Genomic DNA, 10,943 nt, shown 5'->3' with positions numbered 1-10,943 from the left:
TTTCTTTTTCTTTACTTCTGGATTGTGGATTTTTGGATTAATAAGGAGAACTACGGAGCGTCAAGCTGACGACTTAAAATTGGAACCACACATTGGGTTTGTTTGTACCTCTGGATTACAACCAGAGTTGCTGTTGTTATTTTGACTTTTTACCCTTTAGTTGAGTTAAACCTGCTGTCATTAACCTCTTAAGGGCCGAGTTAACATTGGAGCTTATACCCACTGAGTGAAGCCAATATGGACAAACCCACACGGGGCCCACATGTTCTGCCCCTTTCAAACCATATGAGGCCCATTTGGGTTTGTTGGCTGGGACCGCCCGGCTAATTATTCCTTTTTCCTACCTGCAGCGGAATAATTTTGATGAAATTCCGACGGTCTTCCTTTAGCCACTATTTTTATTAACAGACCTGAACAAACAGAAATACGACTTGCTCTGGATGAGTCGAGTCCTGAACAGAAATGAGACAAACACTAAACAAACAGCTGAAATGAGCTGATTTTAGAAGGTAGTGTGACCAAAACACAATTATGTTTTAAATTGTGGGTTTATGTGACAGTTAAGTTCATAAAATGTTATATTCCCAGATGACTGGTAACAGTTTTGCTGCATAAATCTTCTTTGTAGATTCCAAGTAAGCACACAAATGTGTTCCTCTTTGATGATTTTTTAGAATAATAACCTCTGATGTTTGCAGATTAATCCAGATCGTTTGAAAAACACACCATGAACGTTTCAGTCTGTGACTCCTAGAAACTTCTGATGGCGTAAGTGTAGAAAAAAAAGATTTATTGATGGTCCTTTCTTTGGTGTTCTCTTGAAGAAAACTGAAGAAATCCTCATTTGCTTCACCAAGAGCCTGAAGTCATCATGTTTAGAGTTAAAACAAAAGGAATCAGGAACAAAAGAAAACAAAAGGTGAGAAACAGAGAATACCTTCTGGATGGTGTCCGTCGTCTTGGAGTCTGGCATAAGCTAAAGTTTCTTTAAAGTGGGACTCTGAGGATCTCATGTTTCCAAGCATCACTGTAAAAAAAAAACAGAAGAAAATCATTTGAAGGAGCTGTGTTTGGAATTTTAGCAGGAAATGTTTCCTCTAGAATAAATCCAACAAATGAACTGCTGCATTCTGACTTTGCCATCAGAACATTGGCATTCATCCATCACTTTTCTTCAGAACTGAAGGGAAAAAGATATTCTTATGAAACAAACCTTCTCCAAACTGTCTTGGACCAAAGGAATTGTCTTTTTCCATCTGAATAAGGAATAAAAATGGAGCAAACAAATAAAAAAAAAGCTAAAATTGCCATTCCATCCATCTATCTTCTTCTGCTCTGACGTGATGCGATACGTAATACAGGGCTCACGCGATCGATGATATCACAATACTGTGATCATTGGAAAAAATCATCACATATTTCACAATATATAGAAGGACACATATTTCTTTTAGGAAAATACATCCCTTTTATTTTCTAGCTTGAACACAATCATAATTAGATATATAGCATTACCTGTGATAATGCTGGTGTGAATGCTGTAAGCTGAATGTGGCTGCTGAAGATGCTAGAGCTAATAGCTTAAAATGCTGAAGCCGAAAGCTTGCTAAAATATTAGCTAAATGCCAACTTAGCAAAATATTGGAAAATGTCTAATTTTGAAAAAACAGCTAGAAAATATTAGCTACACTTCAAATTAGCCTAAAAACTGGAAAAATTTTTAATTTAGCCAAAACAGCTAGAATGATGTTAAATTATTAGCTAAACTCCAAATTATTGTAAAGAACAAAAATAAAATGTCTAATTTGGCCAAAAACAGCTGGCATATTGTTAGAATATAAGCTAAAGTCCAAATTAACCCAAAAAAAATCAAAAATAAAGGTCAAATTTTGCCAATATTTTAGCATATTGCTAAAATGTGGAAAAATGTCTAAGTTTGCCCAAAATAGCTAGCATGTTGCTAAAATATTAGCTAAACTCCAAATTAGCCCAAAAACTGATAAAAGTATTCAGATGTTGACAAGTTTCAAAGTGCACAAAGTTTTTGAAGGATTTGACCAATTTTTCATTAATTTCCTTTGGGGCATCATATTTTACTCTATATTTCAAAAACTATAACGTTTATGAATACCAAAAGTACAAGCAGTAATGGCCTAAACGAGCTGAACGTTTTGATACCAAGATTACTAAAATCATTGAAAGTGTGACCGATTTTTTACTTGCCCCAAAAACACCAAGAATCAAGAATTCACAATATAAACAACTTTTTTTTATTTTGTGCAACAAATAATAGACACTTTTGTGCAACAGTGCTGAAATCAGTAATACTATGTCTTTGACAAGTATTGACCCCAATCGAACTGGAATTATCTATAAAATTCAGTGCTAATAATAGTAAACATGAACAGCAGTGACACTACTTAGTGGTAAACTGTTTTAAACAACAGAGCAAAAATTAAATAATTCAAGAAGCTGCCAGACACATTGATGCTCACGACAGCCAGTCTATGTATCTCCATGGAACGTCTCACCAAAGGATGATGAATATAAGGTTTTACAACCTCTTCAAATGAAATAAAGGATTGATACTTGGTGAGAACGCATCAAGAACCAGTCACAGGACTAAATATCGTGATACATTGCAATATTGATATTTTGACACACCTATAATAAACTGTTCTTTCCTCACCATTGCTCTACCAAGTCTTGTTGATTCTGGTGATCCTCCTCATCGCTTGTTCCACAATGAAGCAAACCCTCTCCAGTGGAACGGTCCAAACCGTCAAGAACCTGCTTCCTGTGAGGAAACTCCATCTCTGATCGCCGCTGCACAAACTTCACGGCTCCTCTCATCTTTTTCCATTCATTTCCTACAATGAAAAAGAAGAAGTGAAGCTTTTCTGACTGAAAATATCAGCAGAAAGCTGCAGTCTGGTCTGCTGTACCTGCTGTTATCTCACCCAGGCTCCTCAGCAGAAACTGCTCGCATTTAGACACTGTGATTCCTTTAACCTCCAGGTGCTGAGGCTTCTTCTCTGGAGGCGGGGCCACCATGTCTTCCTGATCACAGATCTCAGTGTAAGTGTGAACCGCCATGAGGCAATCCTCAATTATTTCTTTTAGTTCTTCTCCGCTCTTTGTCTTCTCTGTCTTCAAATCTGCAGATCATCAAGTAAAAGATAGAAATGATTGAAGTTTGTCTGATCGTTCCAGTGGAGCTGTGAGGGTCAGTACCTCCATCTTTTATCAAATCTTCCAGGAACTTTGTGAGCTCATCAAAAAGGAGATGTGTTTCCTTTTTCTTGGGGACCTTTGGAGCCTCAGGGTTTTCCTCCATCAGATTCTGGATGATTTTGATTGGATGTGTCCTCTTTATCACACAGACGAGCACAAAGAGAGTCAGGTTTAACAGCACAGCAAGTTCAAACTGCTTTTAGGTTTCACAAATATGTTTGTTAATTTCAAACAAGCTCACAGGCAAAGCAACTCAGCCCCACTTCCTTTTCCCTTTGCTGAGAGGTCAAAGCAGGGAGTTTGTGGCCCGCCTGGGGTATGTCACAAATAAGCTGTTTTTTAGACATCACGCTGAATTCGGTTTCAAATTCAAAAATACTTTAACAAGCATAATGCTAATATATTAGCTAAACTCCAAATTAGCCACAAATAATTAATAAATAAAACAAAAACTGGAAAAATGTCTAATTTTGCCAATACTTTGGCATAAGGTTAAAATATTAGCTGAAGTCCAAATCAGCCAAAAAAAAAACTGGTAAAATGTCTAAATTAGCCAAAAACAGCTAGCATGTTGCTGAGATATTAGCTAAACGCCGAATTACCCTAAGAAACCCAGTAGTTTCTGAACATTTTAAAGTTTGAATGGTGTCTAGCTGTAAGGCCAGTTGGGCCCCATATGGTGTAAATGTGGTAGAAAATGTGGGCTCCGAATGGGTTAGTCTGCAGTTTCTGTGGTGGCTCCACTTTTGTTTGCCCACAATGACTTAAGTAGATTAGCTCACTACACTGTCCAGCTGCTCGCTGACAGTGTAGTGAGCTAGTGAGCTCTTCTGTAGCATGCTAGCGAGCTCCGTTATAGCAAGCTAGCAAACTCTGCTGTACTGAGCTAGTAAGCTCAGCTGAATTGAGCTAACAAGCTCCACTGTAGCATGCTAGCAAGGTCTGATGTATTGTGCTAGCAAGTTCCTCTGTGTTGAGCTAGCAAGCTCCGCTCTCTGTCAGGCAGCTGGCTCACGTAGCGAGCCTGCCCACTGAGTGTCCACTCATGAGGACAAAAACAGGTGGGGCCACCACGGAAACTGTGGACGAACCCAATTGGGGCCCACATTTTCTGCCCAACCATATAGGGCCGACTTGGCCTTGCTGGCTGGGTAGATATTTAATTCAGAAACACAAATAGAAGGGCTCAGAAGTGCTCACTTACTGAACTAAACTAAATATTTAAATGTGTGCAGGGTATTAATAAAATTAGTTTTATTGTGCTGTGTTAGGCTTCACTTTGACCCCTGAAGTAGGTCAAAGTGAAGCCATGCCTTTGAAAACATAATCTATAGTTTTGAAAATACCGATGAAATTGAACACGTTAAAAATGTCATCTTGCTAAAGTGGGGATTTTTTTTTGCCTTTTCTTTTGAGGGTAAAGTTTATCTTCATTTTCTGTAAAATATCTTCAGTTAGGAACCACTAAATTGTGATATAGAGTTTCCCTTAACCCAAAGCTGTCGAAGCGGAGCCTAAAAATCAACTTCAGCCTCATCTGACTTTAAAGGTGCACTGAATAAATGCAAAATAATCTACCAAAACACTGATAATTTGTATATTCTATTTTGAATCCACAGTTTGAAAACTTTAATAACAACATCATTGTGTCATTGGACAGCTGTTTGCTGAATATTCTGGATTGTTTTTGTCTATGGGAACAACTGTCACAATAAGTTCAGTTTGTGGAGGAAAGACTCCTGGTTCTTTTAGGTAATTCTATCCAGGCCTCCAGATCATTTTATTTTATTGTTATTAATGCCCCGATGTTATCTTCTACTCATTTTTAACTTGTATAATTTTGACAAAATATATTTATTTTTGGAGGGTAAAATATTGAAAGTGATTTAAGGTTTGAGTTTATTTATTCTGGAATAATATTCCTGCATTTTTTATTCTTTGTAATTATGTTAAAAAGTTGTGGTTTTAAAGTTTCAAAAAATGGCATTCTGCTAGCTTTTTGGACTATTTTGATATTTACTAAGATTTATTTTAGGCTAAGCTAATATTTTTGCTACATGCTAGTTGTTTTGGCTAATTTAGGCTTTTTTTGTTTGTTTTTAGGTTGTTTTGGAGTTTAGCAAATATTTCAGCTACATGCTAGCTGTTTTGGCTAACCCAAGTTTTTTTTTTTTTTTGGTTAATTTGGCATTTACCTAATATGTTAGCTGGCTATCAGCTTCAGCGCTTTCAGCATCTTAAGTTATCATCACTAGCATCTTCAGCCACCAAATTCAGTTTACAGCATTCACACTAGCACTATTGTAGGTAATACTACATATCTAGTTCACAATTATGTTAAAAAGTTACAGTTTTAAAGTTTTAAAAATGTAGTTTTAGAGAGTTCAATAAATGTTTATCCTGTTCGGCCCGCGACCTTAAGTGTGTTTTGGATTTTGGCCTTTTGTGCGATTGAGTTTGACACCCCTGTCCTAAGAATTGACAGATTTTTTTAATTTTGGCTAAAAACTGCCTAATCATGAATAAAACACTTTTAAAATATGTGAAAAGATGCTGGGAGTGTGTCTTTAAGGATGTTAAACCATTACACTCACCAACTCCATCTTCTCAAGGAAAGACAGATCTCCTCCAACCTTCAGCTTGACATCAGTCAGACCTGCAGGAGGCAGAACAAAGAGCTTTAAAATTTAATTTTTTAAAAATGAGAATGTGTTTTGGTCACTCACTGTCAACAGAGTTCTCCACAGCCTCCTGTGCTTTCTGGATTCCCAGCTTGAAATGTTGCATTTGTGGACAAGCCTGCTGTGCTTGGTGGTAAAACTGCAGCGAAAACTCCAATTCCCCCATGCTGTACAAAACTTTAGCCTTTTGGTGCAGCCCCTGAAACATTCAGGCCCAAAGTGATGACAAGCTTTGGGCGGGAGAACAAACTCTGACGGTTACCTCAGGGAAGAACTTGTCCTGTTTGAGGGAAAGCTCAGCATCCTTCAGCGCTTTCTGAAGCTGGCCTTGGCTCAAGTAACACTCGGATCGTCCGATCAAGCATTCCTTGTCCTCAGGTTGGAACTCCAAAGCCTAAAAACGTGAAAAAAAGACATTACATTTTAAAAGTTGAAACACAAGAGCGAAATGGAGCTGAACCCACCGAGGTGAAGATGTTTCTGGCACTTTGGTATTGTCCGTTTAACAGGAGCTGTTTTCCCGTTAAAACCAAGTTCACAAAGCTTTTTTGATCCAGGTCATTGGCGGTTTCCGACATTTTCCTTTTTCGAGCTTTAAGCTAAAGATGGTCCAGTTTGGTCCTTCAGTTGGTATCCTAGCAACAACAACATATCAAAGTAGAGGAAATCCTCTGTCTATTTCATAGTACAACAAGACAACTTTGTTACTTTTATAGAAACACTAACATGACAAAAAGAGCTCAAGAAAATCAAATATTGACACGAACATTTCTATGACAAACAATTTCACCAATCAGGAGCAAGCTTGTTTTTGTTGCTTGAAAACAGCTTTGGGAGAATCTGTCAATCAAATGTTTTAAACGTTGGGCGTGAAGCCACCTATTTTTATTGGGGAATCTGACTGGTCAGTTTATAACTTGAAATACAGAAAAAATATCATAAAGACAAATAGGATTAAAAAGGAGTTAAATACAAGTGGTAGAGCTGGAACGGTTATTCTGACCAATAGAATGACTAATGAATAATAACTGTCTATTTCTCTACAAAAGTCTATGGGATTTTGGCTTCTTGGAGCCAGCAGGTATACTTCCTGTTTGTAACACAAGTGGGAGGAGTCACTCAATCCAGTTCTTGTATACGATCAACTCAAAAACCTTTATTGACACAGCTGCTGCTTCTCACATGTTTCACCAGAGAGAAAAAAACAGAGCAAAGATAAAAACACTTATCATTTCTTCAGTACGAGGACACATTATTTGCATTTACAATCATCACCAAGCTTAACTGTATGAGACAGCAACCCCTACTTGGAAGGCTTTCTGTTATAGTATCAGTTCATACTTAATTCCATCCAAAACATCATTATTTCTGGCCAACTGTGTGGTTTTCCTTTGATTTTTAACAAGAAAAAAATATCTTTTTCTTCTGTTTGCAACTAAAATGGGTATTTATTTAACCTTTTAACACCAGAGCTCCAGTGTTTATGTTCTTTGATTACTGTAAATTTCCAACTGTTAACACAATAATTCCAGCAGAACCTGCTTAGTGTGATTTATTGTGTGTTGTTTATATAGACTTATGGTAAATCAATGCCTTTGTTGTGAGATCAAATACAATCCTATTCTTCTTCTAATCTGAAAACAAGTTTTCAGAGGGTCGAGTTTCCATGAAATCAGAGATGGATAAAGTTATTTAATAAAAGTTGGTGGGAAGTCTACTACAAGCCAATGACAAATCCAGAAATGCATGTGTAGTTTGGTATCCAGGTGTTTACTAACCAGAGTCTGAGATTCTGATATCTGACCTGAAACTGCACATTTGTCCCTGTCACTCCTCTCCTTTTGTCACATGATTTCTTACGCCGTCTAATTATTATGTTCACTAGACGTGTGCATTTTTGGCAGATAAATGTTTTTGAGAATGTACATTTTAACTTGCAAGTACTTCTGTATGCTTGGGCACAAATCCTGAAAATCCCAGTGGTTGTGGTCTGATATCTCTGGATTCTGACGGGGTTTTTACTTTTACTCTGAGGAAAATGGTTTATAAGATAAAAGCTTTTCTTTTAGCCATTTTTTTCAGTTTAGCTAATATTTCAGCTGCATGCTAGCTGTTTTGGCTAATTTAGGCTTTTTATCAGTTTTTAGGCTCTTCTTGAGTCTAGCTATTTTTTTCAGCTAGCTGTTTCACTAATTTAGCCTTTTTAACTTTTTTAGGCTATTTTGGAGTTTAGCTAAATTTTTTTAGCTTTATGCTAGCTTTTTTGGCTAACTTGTTCTTTTTTCAGTTTTTAGGCTCATTTGGCATTTAGCTAAGATTGTAGCTGGCTATCAATTTCAGCATCTTCAGATATCAGCACTAGCATCTTCAGCGGTCAAATTCATCTTACAGCATTTACTCTAGCGTTATTGTTGGTAATGCTACATATGTAGTTAAACTGTAAATTACCCACAAAAATCTGTGGCGCTTAAATCTGAAACGGTTCTGAGAATAAGATCCAAAGCAGAATATTTTTCTTTAGCCTTATGTGGAGGCTGAAAGACTCATGTATGTCTGTGCTGATTGCATCTTCCAACAGTCAAAAACAAGGAAACAGACCTGTTGATTTTTATAGTTTAACTTCTACTTTATTATAAATCTTTTCTAAACAGCATAAAACACAGAAAACCAGCTACAAACATCTTTAAAAAAACAAACAAAAAAGGTATTTAGAACAAAAAATATTGACTTAATTTCCAAATTGATATTTCAAGCAAAAAAATAAAGCTCTTTATTAAAAGCAGTCACACTACAAACAAATGGTCCATTTTTATTGTTTTGTATCAGTACAAAACGAAGAAAACTAAAATAAGCCTGTAATTTGACTGAATAAAAGTATTAATCATCAATCTGTAACAATGTCTTTAGATTGAGTGGAACTCATTCATTTTCCATTTAAACAAGCTATAGGTATTTTAACTGGAGTGTAGATACAGAACAGCGTCACATTACGTTAGCTTTCTGCTGCTGCCTCTAGGGGGCGCCATAGTGAATCATCAGATCCTCACTCACTTTTACATCCTCCTTGTCTGCATCCTCAAACCTCCTCTTTGCTCTTCTTTTCTTTTCTGGTAGTTCCAACCTCAGCCTCTTTTTAACAAACATGGTAAAGGTACAGGGGTGGAGGTGTGATGATTAGGGCTCATTCTGTTCACAGATACATCTTGTGTGGAAACCTGCAGATCTTTTTCATGAGTCCTTCTCAGAAAGTCTTACAGGTGAGGATCTGATGGTAAAGTTTGCAGTAGGAGCTTCTTTTTCTAATCTAAATTCCAGCTTCTGCTTCATCGTTTTAGCATAGTTTAACCTGAGTTTTTTTTCCTTTTTTTTAAATTAATTACTTGTTTTTCCACATTTATCTATGGATTAAATCTCTACAATAAGGGTCAGATGGACTCTGATTTAGAAGTTGCTATGGAGACGCAGGTCTGGGTACACATGGACGCTACTAACCTGCCACCACAAGTAATAAATAACTGAGCTTCATTCATTTAAATGTATTTAATAGATTTCTTTGATTTTGTCATAAAGTTGTTAAATCATTCTTAGATACTTGATTGCACGAGACTTCAAAAAAGGCACTGCAGGAGGCGACGGGAGCATCTGAGCCGTTAGGCGACCATGGACTTGATTCTGCAGTACAGGAACATGGAGACCACCATGGCACATATCTGTGGGGGGAAAAACCTCCAGTAAAGCAGGAAGACGCGTCACGTTTTTGTTTCAGAGTTGGTGTCTTACCTCCAGAGCTGCTATCCCCAAAGCCACCCCGATAATAACTACTGCGTTCTTATCAATCTGCTCCTTGAACCGTGGGAGGCAGCCTAACACTTTCTAAAAAAGAGGAGAATCAACACTAAAATGATGCACGAGTGGTTTGGCATGACGGGGTAAAGTTTGGGAGATTTACTTTTTGTTCAGCCATGGTTTGGTTGCATGGTTGTTCCGTCTGCCAGCAGCACTGTGGCGGGTAACTGTTGTTGTTTCCTTTGTAATAAGTTGAGTTTGTGAAGTCGGTGAAGTTGTTGAACCCACAACAATGTAGCTGCAAGGAGAGAGCTGCTGTTAGAAACAAGGCTTTGGAGCAGGACGACCCATCATCAGCTGTCGTGTACCGTGCTCATGGTGGAGTTCCACAGTCCTGTCACGTCAACGTTTTTCCCGTAGTCCTTCTTGATGTTGCTGACCAAGTCCTTGCCCACTTGTTCTAACGCCTTATCCACCTGGGCAGCGAGTGTGCACGTGAGACATGTCAACTTTATGCTGCTTCTAACTGTACTGTCAGGAACTCACCGTCGGTCTGAAGGCCAGAACCACGATGGCTCCTGCAACCTCTGCGATGAAGACCAGGAGGATGATGATGAAAAACTGAGGAAGAGAGCTGACTGTTACTGGAACAGGAACCGGTTTGAAGCTTCTCACTTCCTGATTCAGTGCTGGGAGGTAACATCACAAAAAAGTCGTACAGTAGCATTCATTTTTGGTGTGACTTGAGGCCTCGTGAGGAATGCTTTACTCATTAGATCAGAGGTCGGCAACCTTTGGCAGTAAACGAGACATTAGGGCTCGATATTCACTGATCAAAACCCAGAAGGAGCCGCATAGTCTTACTTTAACCTTAAAGAAATTTGGATTTGCAGTCATGACCTTCTGTTTTTTAATAATAAATGGGAATTATGCCTATTTTTTTACACGAACAAAAGCAAAAATATAAAAAGAACCTAAAATCTCTTAAAACATTTTTTAATAACTACTGTTTCAAAGCATAACATAATATGTCCTTTCAATTAATAAAAGATCAAACTTTTAACCAATTTTTTTCTTTGCATATAAAATCTGTTCATTCTGGAGGTAGCGTTGAGCAAACAAGACGTCTTCAGGTCAACAGGGATGTAAAAACCTAGATAGTTTATCAAGTATGTGCACCTCAGACATCAATTTATAAATGTAACCACCGTGTTTTCTGGACTATAAGTTGCGTTTTTTTTT

At 37.6% G+C, this 10,943-nt stretch overlaps 2 protein-coding genes across 4 annotated transcripts in view; both read right to left on the bottom strand.

Annotated features, from left to right (window-relative positions):
* Positions 1-769: 769 nt before the first annotated feature.
* On the bottom strand, positions 770-6,550 carry LOC112145885 (tetratricopeptide repeat protein 25). 3 transcript variants are annotated; one of them, XM_024271362.1, is made up of 10 exons: positions 6,380-6,550; positions 6,178-6,309; positions 5,961-6,114; positions 5,829-5,890; positions 3,235-3,370; positions 2,946-3,158; positions 2,690-2,870; positions 1,214-1,256; positions 938-1,027; positions 770-860 (listed from the first exon to the last, which is right to left on the bottom strand). In XM_024271362.1, coding segments are annotated over exons 1-8 (993 nt in total). In that variant the 5' UTR covers positions 6,494-6,550; the 3' UTR covers positions 770-860; positions 938-1,027; positions 1,214-1,255. The 3 variants fall into 3 exon arrangements, with proteins under 3 accessions (XP_024127130.1, XP_024127128.1, XP_024127129.1); XM_024271360.1 differs by lacking the exon at positions 1,214-1,256; XM_024271361.1 differs by lacking the exon at positions 1,214-1,256 and having other exon boundaries at positions 2,961-3,158.
* Positions 6,551-9,266: 2,716 nt separating this feature from the next.
* tspan35 (tetraspanin 35) overlaps positions 9,267-10,943 on the bottom strand; it is an 8,243-nt gene continuing 6,566 nt past the window's right edge. Inside the window, exons 4-8 of the mRNA XM_024271426.2 lie at positions 10,248-10,322; positions 10,070-10,177; positions 9,865-9,999; positions 9,696-9,788; positions 9,267-9,625 (exon numbers count right to left, since the gene is read on the bottom strand). Of these exons, the coding sequence (XP_024127194.1) occupies positions 9,566-9,625; positions 9,696-9,788; positions 9,865-9,999; positions 10,070-10,177; positions 10,248-10,322 (471 nt within the window). The 3' untranslated portion in view covers positions 9,267-9,565. The remainder of the gene's footprint in view (positions 9,626-9,695; positions 9,789-9,864; positions 10,000-10,069; positions 10,178-10,247; positions 10,323-10,943) is intronic.

The sequence above is a fragment of the Oryzias melastigma genome, linkage group LG8 (genome assembly GCF_002922805.2).
Source record: "Oryzias melastigma strain HK-1 linkage group LG8, ASM292280v2, whole genome shotgun sequence".
NCBI lineage: Eukaryota > Metazoa > Chordata > Actinopteri > Beloniformes > Adrianichthyidae > Oryzias > Oryzias melastigma.
Note: the sequence above shows the minus strand (reverse complement) of the source record. Positions and strands in the feature narration are given on the sequence as shown.